Source organism: Hyaena hyaena, unplaced genomic scaffold (assembly GCF_003009895.1).
Source record: "Hyaena hyaena isolate Hyena2069 unplaced genomic scaffold, ASM300989v1 scaffold_73, whole genome shotgun sequence".
Classification (NCBI taxonomy): Eukaryota; Metazoa; Chordata; class Mammalia; order Carnivora; family Hyaenidae; genus Hyaena; species Hyaena hyaena.
This window is the reverse complement of record NW_024080705.1, coordinates 2,601,219-2,622,942: the sequence shown is the minus strand read 5'-3', so window position 1 is coordinate 2,622,942 and position 21,724 is coordinate 2,601,219. Positions and strand designations below refer to the sequence as shown.

The window sequence follows — 21,724 nt, the reverse complement described above, 5'->3', positions numbered from 1 at the left end:
CATATCTTTGTAGTCAATTAATTTTCAACAACGGTACCAAAACCACACAGTAAGGGAAAAACAGCCTTTTTAACAAATAATAGTGGGACAACGAGTTATTCACATGCAGAGAACGAAGCTGAACTCTTATTACCTCACAACATAGCCAAAAATTAACTCAAAATAGATCAAAGACCTATAACAGCTAAAACTATAAAACTCAGAAGAAAATTCAGAGGTTAATCTTCATGACCTTGCAATAGCCCATGGTTTCTTAGTTATTACACCAAAAACATATGCAACAAAAGAAAAAAATAGGTAAGACTTCAACAAAATTTAAAACTTGTGTGCAAAAATATATTATCAAGAAAGCAAAAAGACAACCATAAAATGGGAGAGAATATTTGCAAATCATACATCTAATTAGAGTCTAGTATCCAGAATATATAAAAAACTCTTATAATTCAACAACAAAAAGATTAATTTTAAAATGAGCAGAGGACTTAAAAGACATTTTGCTAAAGAATGTATCAAACACATTAACTAGCCATTTAAGGAAATGCAATTTAGCACCAAATGAGGTACCACTTCATAACCACTGTAAGATTAAGAAATATAAATAAAAAATATTTTTGAAATATATAATTTAAAAAAAAGGAAAATAACAAATGTTGCCCATGAACTAGAAACTGTAATCCTCATATACTGTTGACGGGAATGTCAACAGTTTGGTGGTTCCTTAAAAAGTCAAATTGAATTATAACATGACCCAGCAATTCCACTCCTAGGAATACATCCAAACTAACTGCAGTGTGCAAACAAAAACTTGTACATAAATGTTCACAGCAGCATTATTCAGAGCATTTTACCAAAAGAAGTAATTAACCCAAGTGTCTATTGGCTGATGAATGGATAAAAACAAAATGAGGCATATTCACACAAATGAGTATTATTCAATTATAAAATGGAATGAAGTACAGCATGGATGAACCTTGGAAACCTGCTACACGAAGAAGCCAGCCACAAAAGGCCACATATTGTATGACTTCATTTACAGCAAATATCAAGAAAAGACAAATACACAGAGACAGATAATAGAGTAGTGATCATCAAGGGCTGGAGGGAGAAGGAAATGGGGAGTAACCGCTAAATGTGTACAGGTTTCCTGTTGAGGTGATGGAATGTTCTGGAACACCACGAATATACTAAATGCCACTAAACTGTACATTAAAAAAATTCCTAAAATGGTGAATATTGTTTTGAACTTACTTAATTAAAAAAAGTTTTTAAAAGAACATATAGCTCTCAGCCTTCTCCCTCTCCTAGTCAGGACTGAGTTTTCAGTGTAGCAAGAAGACTGACTACATACAGAGTAGACTGAGTAAATATCTTTAAGATGATAGCTATGAAGTTTCTCAGTGGTGCTTTAAGTCATATAAAATGGAAAAGGAGGTTAGAGTAATGGTATTTGCATAGAATTAGAGATATCAGTATGATCTCACGGTTAGAAACCATATATATGCTGGAAATCATGAGATGTGTACATATGTGTGTATATACACAGTTCCTGATTCTGTCTGCTGAGAATTTGAAAGCAATGACTACCTGGTAGTAGGGAGTACACTTAGCATTCAGAGCATAGTTTCTGCATACTATTTCCATCTGAAGAAGTGAGGGCTTTTAAGGAGAAAAGGCTAGGGGCGCCTGGGTGGCTCAGGTGGTTAGGCATCCAGCTTCGGCTCAGCTCATGATCTCACAGTTCGTGGGTTTGAGCCCCGCTTCAGGTTCTATGCTGACAGCTACCTCAGAGCCTGGAGCCTGTTTCAGATTCTGTGTCTCCCTCTCTCTCAGAAATAAACAAAACATTAAAAAATTTTTTAAAAAGGGAGAAAAGACTAATACTAGAGCTGGGGTAAACACAAGAAGAGCTGGTCACATTGTTGTACCAAATGTAAAGAATAATTAAGGAAAAACTGGGACACATCCAAAGTACACAAAAGAGGAACCAATTCAACAGGGCTCCACTGGTGAAATCAAGATATAACTGAAAGGATCTCCCAGAGATCCACAATAAAGCTTGTTAAGACTGCCCCACCCCTGGTCTCAAAACAGTACCCCTCTGCAGAACTGAATGAAGTCCCATAGAACTGTGTTCCTAGAAGGACAGGCCTCCACCACATGTACCCTCTTAACTTCTATCTACCATACCATTAACAACCTACCCTAAGACACCAAGCCAAGAAGGAGACTGTAATTCAATCAGATTAACCACCTACCTAAAGGCCATCAGGACTATTCCACCATGTCTTAACATGTCTGTTTATCAACATAGGAAGCCTCAAACTCACAGGTTATCCCTCATCCCATCTTCCTGTGGTACTGTATAGGCCCTAAAATCTGACAGAACCTTACAACTATCCTTGCTCCACTAAACCTTTTCAGTGTTTGCCCTGGAACTCACAATCTATCATTTGGAAAATTGTCCATATCCTAAACTTCTTTCCAAGTTTTCCTTCCTCTTTTGTAAATGAACAAGACTGTCTTCTGAGGACACTATTTCCCCTGTAGCTCTCATAAATGGTGTCTGTTTTCTCTTCCAACCCCTCATACAATTAGGCATAGAGGTTAAGTCTCCTGACTCTTCACTCCTTCTAGACCTCCTTCCATTTACCTTCTTAAAAACCCCAGCTCCTCTAAAACATAGGCCAACTGACCATATCCCCCTGCTACTGCTCTCTATTATTTGTGCAGCTCTCCTGAGGTTATACTCAAAGGACAAAAAAATACACATCAAAAAAAACCCTTCAAAAACAACTAAAAAAAAAAGAAACAACCATTTTCAGCTTTTATCATGATACTGGTGGTAATGCTGGTATTGTTAGGCAGCAAATGTAGTTTTGGAGGATTTTTTCATACCAAGTACACCAGGTAGTAAGGAAGCTATGAAAGAGTATTAAAGTTGCATCAAAAGAACTCAGGGGTCAACCTGCAGAGCTCTTTCAAGACAAAGATGCGATAATATGAGCATCAATAAAGATAGTAATAACTATGATGGACTAAAAACATCAAATATGTTTAAATCCATGAAAACAAAACTAAAAAAAAAAAAATAGTCACCAGTGGAGTATGTCAATGAACAGATTCATTCTTTAGAAAAATTAGTAACTAAAGAGAGAGAATCCATTCCCATATGAATTGTACTACTAAGGAACCAAATAGTATATACAGGAAAATTTCTCTGCATAGAAGTACCCAAGCCAATAAAATGAAAAAGAAATGTTAGAGTAGCACCATTTTGCAACCCCTAATAAATTAATGAGGCACTTATCATCAGTAACTCCTAACATCATAAAGATAGCCAGCCTACTAAAACATGAATAAATGGCACATCAAAGTTTTTAGAACCAATAGTAAATATTCTATATAAAATTCTTTCAAGCCATTCTACAAATTGAACCATCCATTTCATTTATAATCTCTAAATCAAGAGGCAGTGAACTTTCTGTAAGGGAACAGATGGTAAATACTTCAGGCTTTGTTGATCATATGGTCTCTATCTTAAGTACTCAACTCTGCTTCTTCCAGCTATAGCTAGAAAGCAGCCATGAATAATAGGTAAAAGAGTGGGCATGATTTTATCTACAAGAACATGTGTTGGGAAGAACCTAGTTTATGGACTGTAATTTGCTGAGTAGTTACCTCTGTCCTAAATCAATGATTTAGGCAATCAATAATTGCTATTGATAAATTAATTTTTCCCAGAAGTTAATCTGGTAATTGTTATTCAATCATCAAATCTAAATCAGTGGAAAGAAAAGTCTACATCATTCTCAAACTGACCATTCTTTTATTTTGCTAATCTGAAATGTGTGGGAAGCATTAAGCTGTTTTGATGACTGAGTCCAAAAGTTTATAATTTTCCAAATCATAGTAAAGCAGATCTCTGAATAAAATGTTAGGAATTCAGTAATAACTCTTATTTACTGAGTTAACTTGACACATGTAGGTATACATACATAGGTATATACATAGAAATAATTTAGACGGTTGGACTTCACCTTATCAGAAAACCAAATGAGCCTGGAATCTTCATAATACCTAAACATGCCATATTTAGGATCCAATAATTCCCTCATGATGAGCAAGAAAAATTCTTTGCGTACTCCTCCTGCATCAACAGCATCTTCTCCAACAAATATAACCTAAAATAGCATAATGCAAACACTGAATGTAAAGCAATGGAAGTATAGAAGTATATTCTGGAGAGCCCATGCAATAAATGCTCAGCAATTAACAGTTTAAAAAATATTTAAGTTTTATATAGTTTTATTTATTAAGTTTCAAAAATACATTAAAAACAAAAACTTTAAACATATTTTCTGAATAAAGTACCAATTATGTAACAGAAAATGTCAAATTACCTTGAGTGGCTTTTTGTAGTCTATATTCTTTGTTTTCCTAAGGACTTCCATTGCATCTCCTACAATATTTTCTCTACGCACAACTAGAATTAAGCAGGGATTCACAGACTCAATCACCGGGAGAAAAAGAGAGGAGACATTCTGTCTATGGGCCTGATCAATAGCCATCTAGAAAACAAAAGATTAAAATTTGAATACAATGGTATAAAGAAACTAATGTGACTGGGTAAACTAACTTCTACTTATTAATTATAATCCTATATTTATAATTCCTATAATAGTTCCTATGCTACTTAATTCACATAGCACCTAACAGTGTCTGTCTAACAGAGCGTAGGAGTTTAAAAAACTTGTATCCTAAGCATAAAGAGTGTCCTATTGAAATTTTTTTTTAATGTTTTAATTTTAGAGAGAGAGAGAGACAGAGAGAGGTACAGAGAAAAGTGAGCTTTGTGCTGACAGCAGAGAGTCCAATGCAGGGCTCGAATTCACGAACCGTTGAGATTACAACCTGAGCTGAAGCCAGGTGCTTAATCGACCAAGCCACCCAGGCACCTCTTGAATATTTTTATATTAATGTATAGCTAATGACACCACTAAGCAAGTATGGAACTATTATAATACAGTAAAGCTAAACACTGCTATTTCTTAAAAAATAAGTGGGATGAAGAGTGAGGAGAAAAAGAAAACAGCATTATAACAACCTCAAACGAGAATAAGGAATAGCTTGGCTGAGGAGTATTAATAGCACCCATCTAGTAGGGTTGCCTATGTGGCTCAGTTCGTTAAGCATCCGGCTTTTGATTTCGGCTCAGGTCATAATCTCCGTTTGTGAATTCATGGGATGGAGCCCTGTGTCAGGGTCTGCGCTGTCAGCACAGAGCTTGCTTGGGATTCTCTCTCTTCCTCTTCCTCTGCGCCTCTCCCCTCGCGCTCTCCCCCCCCCTTCCCCCCCACTCCCGTCAAGAATAAACATTAAAAAAAAATTAATCTAGCAGAGTGATCACCATGCTCTCAAAGCAAGCATTTGGCTTTCACCATTTAAAGCCTCTGTTCTTTTCCTATGGTTTTCCCGATGTTCTTATTCTAAAATGGAATGTGCTATATATTAAGAGCATGAGGTGATTATTGTTTTAAGAAAGACCATCAAAAACTGGTTTAGTAGCTGTTGGTATAAATCCTACAAACATATTTCTCCTGGGTGCACCTGGGTGGCTCAGTCAGTTAAGAGACCAACTCTTGATTTCAGCTTCAGGTTATGAAACCAGGGTGGTAGGATCAAGCCCTGTGTTGGGGTCTGCAATGAGCGGGGAGCCTAAGACTCCTGCTCTCTCTCCCTTTGCCTCTCTCCTCTGCTTGTGTACACACATGCTTGCTCACTCTAAAAATGAATGTATATGTGTTATTATTTCTTTTGTTGATGAAAATTGATATAAGCATGTAAAATTTGTTTATTATTTAAATATCTAGAGGCATTTAAATTTTTTAAATGTTTATTTTTTAAGAGACAGACAGAGAGAGAGAGAGAGAGAGAGAGAGACAGAGCATGAGCGAGAGAAGGGCAGAGAAAGAGGGAGACACATAATCTGAAGAAGCAGGCTCCAGGCTCTGAGCTGTCCTGACGCAGGGCTCGAACTCATAAACTGCAAACTCATGACCTGAGCCAAAGTCAGATGCTTAACAGACTAAGCCGCCCTGGTGCCCCTATCTAGAGGCATTTAAAATACCAAATACATTTATTTTAAAAGAATGAAAACAGCTATTAAGGGGGGGGATAATTTTTTAAAGCATCTTTAGAAGATTTTAAGTGCTCAAGGTTTCTTCTCATTCTTTACCTAGTCCTTAGCCTCTATAGTCTTGATATTCTATAATAGAAAATAAAACTCAAAACCTTTTCAAACTTACAGGTTCAAAGGATAAAACAAATCTACTGTAGTTCTCAAAGTTATAATGTAAATTAGTTTAAAAAATCCCTCATTATAAATGAAAAAATGTTCAACATAAAACAGCAGATTGGGGGAGGAAGGAGATCAAAGAGCAGGAGATGACCAACCTGAGGAAAATGTCTTACTAATTATTACTAAAACTTTCTTCCAGGAAACTTCATGTCCATCCCTAACAAGTGATCAAATGCCTCTTTAACATCATATCACCTCTGGTCACTTCCATCTTTTACCAAGTATATAAATATGGAATATACAATGAAGCAAGTTTTGAAACAAACCCACATTTATCAAGTAAGCTAAAAAAAAAAAAAAACAACAAACCTGCTTATAAAGATTAGATATTTCTACAATGAAAGAGGCTTATTCCATTTTTTAGATATAAATGATTAAAAGTTAAACTATTCTATTTTCATTTAAATATATAAGTCCTCATAACAATATACATGTCACATGTAACAGTCCCCTTTACAAGGTACCAAAGGTACTTTGCAAAAGACAGACCACAAAGGTACAGAATGTTTCCGAAAATTACAGATTATAGGCAAACTTCAAATATTTACTGTTTTTAAAAAATTGGGTTTTTTTGAGAGAGAGAGAGAGAATGAGAGACAGATAGAGACAGAGACAGAGGACAAACGGCGAAGGGGGAGAGAGAAAGAGACAAAGAATCCGAAGCAGGCTCCATCCAGGCTCTGAGCTGTCGGCACAGAGCCTGACATGGGGCTTGAACTCACAAAGTGCAAAATCATGACCTGAAAAGAAGTCAGACGCTTAACCGACTGAGCCACCCAGGTGCCCCAACAAATATTGATAAATATTCAAAAACACTAGAGAAACCATTTCAAAACCAGTCTCAAGTCAGATTAGTATTAAACTATATCTTACCTGCATCTGTAAGACTGCATCTGTTTGTAACAGAGTAGTTTTTGCTTGGGCATCAAATACAAATGGATACGTGCAGATTGTAACAGGGATATCTGCCAACTGGAAATAAAATTAATTTATTAGAACTGATTTGTGATATATTTTTTTTGTAGGTACTGTCATTTCTTTAAAGCTCATCATATTCTTGGTTTGTTCACCTCTATGTTGTTCAGGAATTATAAATATTGCACTTACTTTCAAATATGGAATTTTACTAAGGCACTGGAAAATAACCCCAATTTTAAGAAGGAATTATATACTTGAAAGTCCATACAACTATAAATCACAAGTATCTTCGGCTTAACATATATTAACTCCAAGATTCAGTTAATTAGGATGCAAATATATCCTAAAATTGGGAGCCCCTATGTTAAATATATTACCCAGTTCTAGTTCTAGAGTACTCAGGGTTACTCTAGCAACTGAGGCCAATGATAAGCAATCTGCTTATTCATTCACTTAACAGATATTTACTGCATGCCATTAGGGTGCCAACACTATTGTTGAGTCCAACAATCTTTCACTCATTTAACCTACAAAACAAGTACCATGAGTATTATTTTCTGTCAATCTTTAGAGTTGAGAAAACGGATTATTACCATTATCACACATTACCCACTTTATAATTATTTAACCTATCAAGTGATACGGTGACTGATAGCTAAGTAATTTAACAATGCAGAGAAATACAAAGATCTACCCAATAAGGCAATGTTTTTGTGTCAGCCCTGGAAACATGGACCCTACTGTAAGGTTTCTAGTGAAGACTTAATACACCATGAAAAAATCCACTTCTTATGAGCTTAGGAAGTTCTTTTTATTTAGGAAGTTCTTTTTATTAAGTCTGAATCTACATTTATAAATATCACAATGCATCACTTTGTTTTGTATTGCAATCTTCATTACAAGGAAGCGTATATGGTTTAAAGTATTTCAAGTCCCCATGCTCTCTCTCAATTGTTTTTTCCATAGTAAACATTCCCAGTTTTTCCATCCATTCTGAAAATAATATGGTTGCTAGCCCTTCTCCAACCTTCTTTTAAATGTATTTTATGTTATTCTCTCTTAACAAAAACAATCAGTATAGAACACAATGAAACTATGAGCTCTTTGTTGTCAACATGTAAGACAGCATTGTGGGTTATATTTACCTTACAGTAAATTATCATTTTTCACTATTTTTCACATGACATTTTTTACCTTCATCCTGTATTTGTGTCACTACCTACTGATGGTAGAAAGTCATTTCACTATTCTGAAATTCAAAAGTACTGAGATGATTTCTCAGGTCTCTTTTGGTTTCAAAAGTCTATAATTTCATAATTTTATGTGCTATTTCTATGTGAAGATAAGGAGGCAAACAATATTAGGCCTATAATATACAGTTAATTCTAAATGTTTCACTGGTTCAAGTGCTGAGAAAAATGCAAAACAAAACAATAAAACCTGAAGTCTATAATGGAAGTATAAAGGAATTATATATATATATAAAGGAAGTATAAAGTATTGTAACAATTCCATGTATTAAAAAAGTTATTTAGGTTTGTTGATAATCTAAACCAAAGTGCTAGAACTTTATATGTTAAGATAGTGTGTGTGTGTGTGTGTGTGTGTGTGTGTATCTATCTATCTATCTATCTCTAGTGAGGAAGATGACCATACTGAGTTTATTTAACTTTATGATGATCATACTGAGTATCAATTATTAACTCAAAAATTAAAGGTCATTTAGTTCTCTATTTTTTGCCTTACTGAGTAAGCATTTATCAGATTTTAAAAGTTTGCTTTTTTATATTACAAAGGACACATATTAATTTCATACTGGAAGATTTTAGGAGGGTAGAAACTATTTTAAAGCAAATATTATTGGGGTGTCTGTCTGGTTCAGTAAGTACAATATGTGACTCTTGAACTCAGGGTTGTGAGTTTGAGTCTCACATTGGGTGGAGAAAATAAAATCTTAATTAAAAATTTTTTAAAATAGAAATCTTTTTTTTTTTTTTTTTTTTTTTTTAAAGAGGGAGTGGGGGAGAGAACCAGAGGGCAACAGAGAGAAAGAATCCTAAGCAGGCTCCATGCTAAGTGCAGAGCCTGACATGGGGCTTGATCCCACAACTCAAGGATCATGACCTGAGCTGAAACTAAGAGTTGAACATTCAACCAACTGAGCCACCCAGTCACCCCAAAAATAAAATGTTAAAAAAAAACCATAAGGCAAATATTATTGAAAGGCATTATACAGATGCAATGTTAACTAAAACAGAGGTTTTAATTTCCTTCAGAAAATTCCTTTGAACTCTTATATAGGACAACTCCTATACACTCAAAAAATTATATAGATAGATAGTTAGGTTATCTAACCATCTATATATAGGCTTATCAAACAAAACAGGCAACTTCTGCTCTCCTATCACTTAAGACAAAACAGAGTATATTTTACTCTGAACATGAGACTTCATTACACCAAACTTACCTCAGTTAATCCATGGTTGACATCCTAAGACAGCAGTGCAGAACGTAACAGTAATGAGGAAAGAGCAATGTTAGTGTCCAAATTTAACTATTTCTATTCAAAGTAGCATTTCATATAGTTTGCTAGAGCAGCATACTGAATTAATGAAGTAGACCAAAATACACCTACAACAAAACTTACCCTTTCTACATGTACCTTATATATCCATACCTATAAAACTAGACCTTTGTTTCATTTATCTTGAAGTCATAAAATTATCAAGACTTGAACATAATGAAATTTGGCTTTAGCAACTAAGCACCCCATTTGTAGAATTTAGATAAAATGGGGAAACTAATCCTAAGCCCAACTTGGTCCTGAAGAAGTAATTTTATGTCTCAGTTTCTCCACCTGGAAAATGGAGAAAATATTCCCCAGACTTCAGGACTTGGTTAAATCTTGACAAAATGCTTGAAAAGTATTTAGCAGATTAAAATATTATATGGAAACAAGCCATTAAATGTTTTTACTTGTCATAAATAACCAATGAAACATAGAGTATCTTATATTAAGGATTCTTTAACACTAAGTTACCTTAAAACTGAAAGTACAGGACAGGGTTTAGAAGTTGACAAACAGAAAGAAAAAATGAGAGAAAGAGAGATTTATGAAGGGAATAATAATGGTTATTACAACGAAGCTTACCACTTCACTCAACAGAAACATACACTTTCTTACAGAAAGCTTCTACACATGCTCAGGGTATAGACTTACATAAAGTGCTGGAATATCCAAAAAGACGTCACTAAATTTGCAAATGGTACTTTGAAGAGTGAAGAATTAATTTTACCCAAAGAGAGGTCTGGTTTTGCCATAATCTATTGGGGGTGATCTACAGGCCATTGGAATGTCAGGCCTGATAGGAATATCTTTATTTGCCTGAGGGTTCTGGACCATTTGGTTATCATTTCTGCCTTCAGAGGTCTGGAGACTAAAGGTTATCCACATAGGCAGTATGTAATCAAACCTCAGTAAAAACTCTGGGCATCAAGGATCTGGTGGAGCTTCTGTGGTTGGCATTATTTTGTGAGTAGTGCCACACAGGGATGCTAGGAAAATAACTTATCCACGACTCCACAGGGAGAGGAAAGGAGAAGCTATGCCTTTGGTACCTCTTTCAGAGGCCACTCTATGTGCTTCTTCCCCTGACTGATTTTGATCTGTATGCTTTCCATACAATAAACTGTTAACATCAGTATAAGTTTCCAGTGAGTTCTGTGGGAACCTGTAGCAAATTACTGAACCTGAGGGTGGTGTGGAGAGCCCCTCAAAATTGGAACTCGCGCCAGAAGTGAGGGCAGTCTTGTGCAGTCTATTCCTTATAAATACATAGTTTGTTAGATGCTCAGACATTTTGGGGGTACATTTGGAGGCTTTAAGATATGAGCAAAGACAGGTTTCTTTCACTATATTGTGCTACATAAAGCCAAAGCAGTATGAGAATAAGCAAAATAGGACTCCATACAAATCCTATTCAGAGAAAGGCTATTGATAATAGTTTCTTCCAAAAAACTCAGAGTACCAAGTTATCACTACATATGTGCCCCTACTAACGTTAACAAGAACATATTTATTTTTTAAAAAAAATTTTTAATGTTTTATTTATTTCTGAGAGAGAGAGAGAGAAACAGTGTGAGCAAGGGAGGTCAGAGAGAGAGGGAGACACAGAATCCGAAGCAGCTCCAGGCCCTGAGCTGTCAGCACAGAGCCCGACGTGGAGCTCGAACCCACAAGCCGTGAGGTCATGACCTGAGCTGAAGTCAGATGCTTAACTGACTGAGGCACCCAGGCACCCCAACAAGAACATATTTAGAAGCTGTACTGCCGAAAAGCCTTTTAGATTGCACCAGTTTAATTTGAAACCAACAGGAACACATGACATTCTTTTACAGTGTATCTTGTGGGGACCTTTTAAAAATGCTATTACTACCATGAAAGCTTGAATAAATAAATAAACAAACACTTTTCAATATTTCCTGACTACCTACAGCCTGCTTGGTAACTATACTAGATACCAAGATAGTTTATAGCATGAGAGATTAATTTTATTTTTAAATAAATAAAACAATGTATGTGCACTATTTTTTATTGCTATATGTAAACAGATAAAGGTGCTATGCATCTCATTATGCATAGGAGAAGTCAATAAGATTGCTGGAATTTATAGTGTCACTAAACCATTCTGAAGCAGTACCTGTTTGATTGCAGAAGAGAGGTAAACTAAAAGGAATATACGAAATAATGGGACATATGGAAAGCTTAAGAAAAGAAGCGTTGCGTTAAATATCAAGTAAAACCATTATCTAGGAGAGAGGCATCCAAGGGTGAAACAGATTAAGACCATTGTTAGAAATTGGAATTTAGGGGCACCTGGGTGGCTCAGTCGGTTAAGCATCCGACTTCGGCTCAGGTCATGATCTCACAGTTTGCGGATTTGAGCCCCGGGTTGTGGATTTGGGTTTGTGGATTTGAGCCCCATGTTGGGCTCTGTGCTGACAGCTAGCTCAGAGCCTCCTAGCTCAGAGCCTGGAGCCTGCTTTGGATTCTGTGTGTGTCTCTCTCTCTCTGACCTTCCCCTGCTCACACTGTCTCTCTCAGAAATAAATACAAAACGTTTTAAAAAATTATAACAAAGAAATTTCAATTTAAAGGTTAAGGATCTTAGACAAAAGCTCAAGCATTTTTAAAAAGGTAAATACAAAAAGGAAAAAGGGTAAATGCTTAAAAGAGCATGGATGAACTCTTCTGGGAAACATTAGAGTTGCAATGTATTTGTTTTATTATTTGCAAATCTGATTCAGTCACAGTAGTATTTCCAAGGGAATTTTAAAAAGGAATCAAAGTCATGTGAGGGTTGGAGACAGGTTCTATCATAAAACATGTGAGGTCAATTAATGGTTTATTGCTAAAAATTCAACATATCATTCAATGTGTGACCTACTATTGGCTCCAAATCCACATACTCAAGCAATAGCTGTTGGCTGTTTTAAGAGTGGGAATCCTGAAACTGGGTCAAGGCATGTCTAATTTTAGTTCCTCAATGTCCTAGAAGCTGGAGTGAAAAAGGCTTTAAGGAATGTTCAAAAGTCACGTTCTCATGGTCTAAAGCAGACTTCACTAAAGATGCTTTTGACACCAATGGTTAATTATGGTTCCAGTTGAATTATAGATAAAAAGATGGAGTTCATCGACACACTTTAGTTTCAACTAATTATGGCAAAACACTATACCATTGCTGGTGTCATTTGATTTAATGATGTAACACAGGATTACTCTAAGGGGATACTAGAGTTAATGAAGTGATTCCAGTAAACATGAAAAGTCTTAGTGATTAAGTGGAAATGAAAAAATAACATCTAAAATATGAAGAAAATGAAAATACACAAACATAATTTGGTAATCCAATAGATAATCAGTCTAAGAGTTTAGTCTGTAAAATAAATGCCATTAAAAATGATTAGGGAGCTTTACAAAGCAAGGATGAACTTTTCTAGGAAATATTACAGTTGCAAAGGAGCACAAATGTACTTTAATTTCTTCTTTTTACTAAATGAGAAAAAAACTCAAACCCAGAAAGTGCTGGTGGATCTTTCCCAAGCTGGTCACCCCAACTGTTCTATCAGTGTATCTTGCTAGTTTGCTGGTGAACATGTCATATTGCTAGCTCAGCATTGTTAAAAGTACAACTTAACACCAAAAAACAAAGACAGCGATGATTTATATACACAGCACAAATAATATCAAATAAATATGACTTATGACTTGAAAGACTCTGAAAATTTTACCAATTTACGAAGTATCTTCATTAGTATCTACTTGTATATGACGTCTTCATTACAGTTCTTGAAATAAATGAGTATGTATTTTTAAAACTGCATAAGAACCTTACAGTAATACAAATAAGTGGACACAGCATAAACCATTCTATACTTCATTCTAAATTAATTTTTACTAAGTAAATATCGATGGTATATAGGGCAGTAACTAAGAGTATAGGAAAGGTAAGAAAAAAAGAGCAGAGTTTAGTAGCAACCACTAAAGTATTTTCAAGTTAAAACCAAAGTTAAAAGAAGGCAAAGAAATATACAACTGAGAACAGTCTTACAAAGTGGAGAAAAACAAATAGCAGAAGAGAAAAAGGAACCCATATGCCATTTTATTTTGCCTAGAGATTACAGTGGAGGGAGAAAAACAGATAAAAGGCAAAAGGAATCCAACTGAATAACAGTTTTATACACCAAGATCAGAGTCTTGAGGGGCACTTGGCTGGCTCAGTTGGTAGAGTGTGTGACTCTTGACCTCGAGGTTGTGAGTTTGAGCCCCATATTGGCTGCAGAGATTACATAAACAAACAAACAAGTAATCAATCTTTAAAAAAATCAGAGTCCTGATAAAAAAACAGAGAAGTCTATAGTAACCAGCAGGAGTAGGAGGATCAAGTAAAAAACTTCATAGACTTAGGTTAAAAAAGATGGGAAAATGAAAGGGGATGAGGTGAAAAATTAGAAGTCTCAGCAGTACAAAAGGATATTATAAGGAAAACAAAGAACTTCACAGAATTAGTTTTTAATGTTTAGAGATCAGGGAAGCATATATGTGCTAGATTCTTAAAATCCTTGATTGGGAAGAAAAGAAATGGAGGAAAAAAATTTCAACAGATTATAGGATAAAGCAAATATAATAAAAGTAAATAATTTCCTTGCAGTATTTAGGACAAGGTAAAGTTACAAATATATGTATACATGTGTATATAAGTAAAACTTCTAGACATATATTTCTTAAAATTCATAGTAATTATGTTTTATCAAAGAATATTTTAAGCTTTCACATTGAAGCAATGGAATTATTTCTAGATTATAAATCTTATTCAATAGTGGTATATATGTATTTACATACACGTATATCCATATGTTAATGTGTATACAAATGTACATACACATCTATATCATCACAAAACAGCATGTGAGTGGGGCGCCTGGGTGGCTCAGTCAGTTAAGCGTCCAACTTCAGCTCAGGTCATGATCTCACGGTTTGTGGGTTTGAGCCCTGCATATGGCTCTGTGCTGACAGCTAGCTCAGAGTCTGTAGCCTATTTCAGATTCTGTGTCTCCCTCTCTCTTTGACCTTCCCCGCTCACGCTGCCTCTCTCTCAGAAATAAATAAAACATTTATTAAAAAAACCCAGCATGTGAGTATATTTAGGATAAATTCTTTTTAAAAATTTTTTTATAATGTTTTATTTATTTCTGAGAGACAGAGAGAGAGGCAGCATGAACAGGGGAGGGTCAGAGAGAGAGGGAGACACAGAATCTGAAACAGTCTCCAGGCTCTGAGCTAGCTGTCAGCACAGAGCCCGATGTGGGGTTCACACCCACGAACCGTGAGATCATGACCTGAGCCAAAGTCGGATGCTTAGCCGACTGAGCAACCCAGGCGCCCCAGGATAGATTCTTTTAAATCTTACCTAGAGTGTTAATGTGATGTTCAACCTAGCATTAAGACTAGTAATACAAGCATGGGTTTTATTAAAAATCCTCAGGAAAAGAATCTTTAGACTTACGTGTAAATGTGAAATGTGAAAGCACTTTTGACTCAAAGAAAAGAGCTTTGCAAAATTAAATGTCATAATATAAATTAATGAACTATATAAATAAGAGTTGCACAGAGACCTTCAAAGTAAATGCCAACCTTCTTTCCCAGAGGTAGAAGAACTCAAATCATGTATTCTGCAATCTGATTTCTAAGATTAGAGATTAAACCCACTATGCAAATTAAATGAAGAACAAGCTTTCACTGCTGCAGCCAACTATTCGATATCATTCTATCTACAAATGAAGAGAAGGGAAAACCTTGTGGTTGAAAGAGTAATGGACGGCAATTATCAAGTACAGTAAAGATATAATCTAGACAGAATGAGAAACAAAGAGAAAAAACCTAGAAATAGGAAGGTAGTCCTTTATGGCTTCCCTCTTAACAGATGATAGTAGCACTGAAATAGTGCCTAAGGAAATTCAATTTGATATCACCTAAGCTATATACCAAAGGGGTCTGGATACAGGCCTGCCAAACTTAAAAGTAAACATTCAAATCACAACTTTTCCACAAAGTTTTCTACATACTATAAAATCCTATGCAACTGGGATTTGTCTTAACTGTTAAGAATACAAGAGTTTATGAGCTACATATTGTATATAAATTCAGATATCAAAGTGTATCTAATCTAATTCATAGTTAATACAGGAAGATATGACTCTAAGATAATATTTCTCAAACTAGGCTTGCATCTCTGAGGGATATATTTTTAGGGATCTATCAGTGCTCTGGAGAATTTTTTATTTTAGTGTTTTTGTACCAGAATTTTTAAAAATGACTTAAAAATCTAAAATTAGGATAATCCATTTATAAACCCAGTATCACCATGAAACTCCAAGAGTTGCAATGGTTGTGACTGTAATCAAACGGGCACCAAACAGGAAGGACTTCAATGTCTAGGATTTCCTACATAAACAACAAGCTTGACGAGTGAAGGCCAAACTACTATGACATTTCATTCTAAAAGGAAATGTTTCATTGCAGTCCAAATAGAGAAAGGTAGCAACATAACAGAGTTATTAGACACCTCAAAATAGAGGCTACTGGCAAACTTTAAATCCCACGTATAGGCAGTCAGCAATAATAACCATCATTTTACCAAGATTTAACTATGTGCCAAGAGCTGCCCTAAGCACTTTAGGTAGATTATACAAATTAATCTTCTCAATAACTATATAAGGTAGGTACTATTATCCCTAATTTACAGAAGAAGAATTAAGTAATTTCCCCAATGACAGAGAGTGAGTAAATGCTGAGCAAGGATTTGAACCAAGAAGCTTTTATGTTACCCTACTTTCTTATATTTAGGCTATGAGGTAAGATTCCTGATCATCAAAACACAATTATCCTCCATACTAAATAATAACTTGATTTTTAAATTTGTAGTATTATTTATAATTAATTTATAAATTTTATGGTTTTAGAGTTCTTTCAAAATCTAAGTGTAGAACTCATTTTAGTGTTTGTATATTTTAAAATAAAGTCATAAATAAGTGAACACTGGACTTCTTAAACTGTTTTATTATTTTTTTTAATTTTTAAAAATATTTTTATTTATTTTTGAGATAGAGAGCGTGAATGGGGGAGGAACACAGAGGGAGGGAAACACAGAATCGGAAGCTGGCTCCAGGCTCTGAGCTGTCAACACAGAGCCCAATGTTGAGAGTGAACTCGTAGACCGTGAGATCATTACCTGAGCCAAAGTCAGATGCTTAACTGACTGAGCCACCCAGGCATAACCAAAAAACTGTTTTACTTTAAAAGGGATCTATATATTAAGTCCAGTTTCAAAAGCACTGCTCAAAGAACTAGGATACCCTCCCTGGTTGTGTCAGGTTTATATGCAAACTCAGGATTCCAACTTTCCGATGGCCTATCATAACACTTCAGATAAAATCCAAGCTCTTGATCCTAATTTACTAAACCCTTCATGATTTGGTGCCTATCCATTTCTCTGAACTCTCCTTTCCCAGAACTCTCCATAGTGCCATATTTTAGCCATTCTGGCCTCTTCCAATCCTTCAATCATGTCAAGCTAAGGTCTTTTACTGGATGTTCATTTTTCTTGAAATTTACTTCACTTTGATCTTACATAGTTGCTTCTTGTCATTTAGATTACAGCCCATAGTTCAACAGACCAGACTTTTCTGATTATCCAATTGTAAGAAACCATCCCATCTTTATTATATTCTCTTATTTTAATTCTCTATACTGTGTATATTATTAGCTAATTTTTTTGCTTTACTGGATTACTGTCCATCTTGCCCACCAGATTATAAACTGTAAGAACATGGCGTTTATCTGTGTCATCACTGTATTTGCAATACCTAAATTGATGCCAGTCACAGGAGTTTCTCAATATTCTCAGTATTTGAAGAAGCAAATGAGTAGATCTACATTTGCAGAACAGCTATAAACTTGACTGAAACTTGACTGATTCTTGAGGGGGGAAAATCAACAAATCTCTCTCTTAATCAAATGCATATACCAGGGAAGAAAAAGACGTTTTAGAAGTGACCTGATTCCTATAGAAGAGAGTATTCTAAAATTAGCACCCACTAAATCGCAGCACCATTCAAAAACTACTGTATGTGTTTAGTGCCACTACACATATGCCAGATACTATGAGAGGTGCTGGTGAATAATTACAGTGTGCCTATCCACAAGGAGTTTGCAGCTGATACCTAGCAAGCTCCCTGTGGATAAGCTACTCACTTTTCTTTAACTGTTAAATACATACTGCTTAAGTTACCTACTTCAGGGGTAAAAAAGCTGGCCTGAAGTATCCTAAACTGGTTAGCAAATAAGAGTATTAAACCTGTTTTAGATCTGCTTAACCATTTTGATATTAAAGTTTTGTTGAAATAAAGCTTTCTAAGACTGCTATTATTTTAATGGGACATTAAGTGTCTAGTTATTAGAGACTTAGCCACATGGGAAGAAGTATGTACACATGTAGATGTAAGTCAAAAATCTGAAAATTAAATACATAAAAGTATTTTATGGAATCAGTGATCCTAGGACTCTCTTTTTATAATTCTGGGGACCTAATCTCACAATAGTAATATATTCTTAGAGTTCTAATATCAGGGACTCCAGTATTCTCAACGTAAGAGAATTAAAAGACAACCCCATGGAAAATAATTGAGAATTAAAAATCCATGTCATATTTGCATTTTTCTTTAGTTTGGCTTGACTCTGGTATTAAGAGCGGAGTGTTCACTTATAAATACTGCATGATAAGTAGCTGCTTCTTCCCAATGTGCTTTTATTTCGAAGTAAGCTTTGAATAAAAGTTCTGAAAAAACTTTGGTGTTTCAAAAACAAGCAATAGTTCCTTTTCTGTGAGAATATGATACATAGAAATGAAATCATAAAATGCAACAGGAAACATACCATTCCATAGGCCTGCTGCTGGACCCAGTTGATATAATCATTCCTTATGTCTATCAAAATTTCATGTATATGTATATAAAATTTATCATACTGTATAATCTGTCCAGTTTTCTCATTTACCTACAAAAAAATGAATGTGTAAATTAACATTAAGTTTAACCTGTACCTAATAGAGATTAAAAAATATTTAAATAGGAAAAGTTTTGAGATATTTTTAGCTAATTTTCTCTATTAAAAAAAACTTACCAAGTACCTACTATATGCAAAATGCTAGTTAAATGCTATATGAAACACAAAAATGTCTAACATGGAATATCTGCATTCAGTATCTCAAAATCTAGTAGAAAACCACCACATAGTATGAGATATGAACCATTAAAGCATATACAGTATATAGAAACTAGAATCTATAAGAACTTCTGCTTGGGGGATAGGAATTAAATAATAAGAATAGCTAATACTTGTTAAGTGTCACTCTGTACTGGCATCTGAATGAAATGAAGAAGTAACATTTTGGTAGGATACCAAAAACGAAGAAAATGCAAATTATCACCCTAGAAAGTACCTACTAATTACAAATGTAAAAAACAAATATTCACAGTGGAGAGCATTACCTTAACTGAGTGATCAAACCAATCACCACTGATAGGGAGACAATCAAATATTATGTTCCTGCTAATATAATGCAACAGGGAGTATAAGCATCATCTATGAAGTAGAAAAATGTTTAGCTTGAATTCAATCAACTCTCTTGATCTAAATTCCAGTTTATAGGAAATTCGAGGGATAGAGAAATAAACATCACCATAAGGAAAATATCAGACAAATATTCTGATTGTTAGAACTTGCATAAGGCTAGGAGTCTCCAAACAGTTAAGGTAATGGGATAAAAAAGTAGGGGCTATTCTTTTTATTTTTTTAATTTTTTAATGTTCATTTTTGAGACAGAAACAGAGCAAACAGAGGAAGGGCAGAGAGAAAGTGAGACACAGAATCCAAAGCAGGCCCCAGGCTCTAAGCTATCAGCATAGAGCTTGACGCAGGGCTCAAACTCACAGACTGTGAGATCATGACCTCAGCCAAAGTCGGATGCTTAACAGACTGAGCCACCTAGGCAGCCCCCCCACCAAAAAAAGCGGGTGCTATTCTAATAGAGACAGAGAGGTGTTCTGATGCAGGATACAGCAGAGTTCCTTGTGTCAGGCTAACCTCCTGGCAATAACAATTATAAACTCTGGACAATATATATATAAAAAACTCAACAATCCGAAAACACTGGAGATCAACCCAAAGCAAGCAGAAACAAGAATGAACACAGTCTTTGAAAGAAGAAAGCACAGGTGTGATACACATTTTTGCCCAAGGGAGTGCTTCCAAATCAGTATAAGTAAGAGCTCAAGCACAAAGCAGCAGTTTTACCAGACAGAAGAGTCATAGATCACAAAGTGAGGCAGCCAATGTGGTAAACAGTGAGGAAGAAAAAATCCCAGAAAGGAATCCAGAGGGTGAAGCCACAAAACCAACCAGCAAATTCCCCATATATCATTGGCTAACTTTTTCTTTTTTTGAGAGAGAGAAAGAGAGAGGCAGAGAGAGAAAGGATGCAAGTAAGCGAGGGGCAGAGAGAGAAGTGGGGCTCACCTAGGACTCATGCTCACTGACACAGGGCATGAGCTCACCTGATGTGGGACTCAAACTCACAAACTGTGACATCATGACCTGAGCCAAAATAAGATGCTTAACAACTGAGCCACCCAGGTGCCCCGTTGGCTAACTCTTAAGCCATGAGTGTATATAGGGCGAGATGCTGGGGGAAAAAACTCCTAGGAGAAAGCAGCAACTGGGAGGTTTCTCTTAAGGCAGAATTCAAGACGAGCATTTCCAGAGAAAAAGGGGCACATTTGATGGGCAAAATGATAAAAGGATTAATTTATCAAGAAGTTATAGCAATTCCAAGTAACATTTCAAAATCCATGGAGAACTGGCAGAATTTGATGGAATTTTTAACACCCCTCTCTTGGTAACTGATAAAAAAATGACAAAAATAGGAAGCACGGAAGATGTGAACAACAATTTCAACTAACTTGAACTCACTATAATAGAACATCTCACACAATAATTGTATATAGAGCGTTCACATCAAAACGCTTGGACCATAAAACAAGTCTTACTATACATTTAAAAGAATCCAAAGTAAACCCAATATGTCCTCTGACCAAAATGGAATTAAACAAAAGAGTTAGTAACTGAAAGACATTTGGAAAATCCTAGCACATTGTGATCATTTTAAATACCTCTCCCCTTTTTTAAGTTTATTTTTATTTTGAGAGAGAGTGTGCATGTGCATGTGTGGGAGAGGAAGAGAGAGGAGGAGAAAGAGAACCCCATGCAGGTTCTGTGCTGTTAGCATGGAGACAAACGCGGGGCTCAATCTCACGAACCATGAGATCAAGACCTGAGTGGAAAGAGTCAGATGCTTAAACAACTGAACCACACCGGAACCCCTAAACAAAACACTTCTAAATTACCCAGAACTTCTCTTGAATCACAGAGATAAAGCCATAAGATACCAAGGTGCCTGAATCCCAAGGATCAGCAGATACTTCCAAACAGAAACATAATGCCAGAATTAGGTCGCCTGTGGCAAAGCAAGAGAAAGATACCACTGTGACACAAGCAGGAAAGAAAAAATCAGCTAAAATTTTAAGAAATTGTTTAAGGCTGAGTATGGGATAATGTAACAGGGTTTTATAACTCTTACGTGTTCCAGACAGTTTGCACTCACTCACACACTCTTCCACAGACCTCTACTGAGTGGTCTTGGAGATGACTGGAAATGGCAAAAGATCACAAGTCTCTCTCAGTGGTGCAAGGAATGGGCTGCCGCTGTGAACTGGCTGCCACCCTGCCCAAATCCTTTGTTTCTATAGAAAGAGCAAAAGCCTTAAACTTAC

General features: G+C 35.6%; 1 protein-coding gene across 6 annotated transcripts in view; it reads right to left on the bottom strand.

The window, feature by feature from the left end:
* HERC4 (HECT and RLD domain containing E3 ubiquitin protein ligase 4) overlaps window positions 1–21,724 on the bottom strand; it is a 142,758-nt gene that overhangs the window by 26,492 nt on the left and 94,542 nt on the right. For 4 of the 6 annotated variants that reach the window (XM_039233220.1, XM_039233222.1, XM_039233221.1 and 1 more), the window contains 5 exons: window positions 18,771–18,890; window positions 9,744–9,767; window positions 7,232–7,330; window positions 4,401–4,568; window positions 4,038–4,181 (listed from right to left, as the gene is read on the bottom strand). In XM_039233220.1, coding sequence (XP_039089151.1) covers window positions 4,038–4,181; window positions 4,401–4,568; window positions 7,232–7,330; window positions 9,744–9,767; window positions 18,771–18,890 — 555 coding nt within the window. Of the gene's footprint in view, window positions 1–4,037; window positions 4,182–4,400; window positions 4,569–7,231; window positions 7,331–9,743; window positions 9,768–18,770; window positions 18,891–21,724 lie in introns of those variants that run through there. The other 2 variants (XM_039233223.1, XR_005528576.1) reach the window with 2 other exon arrangements.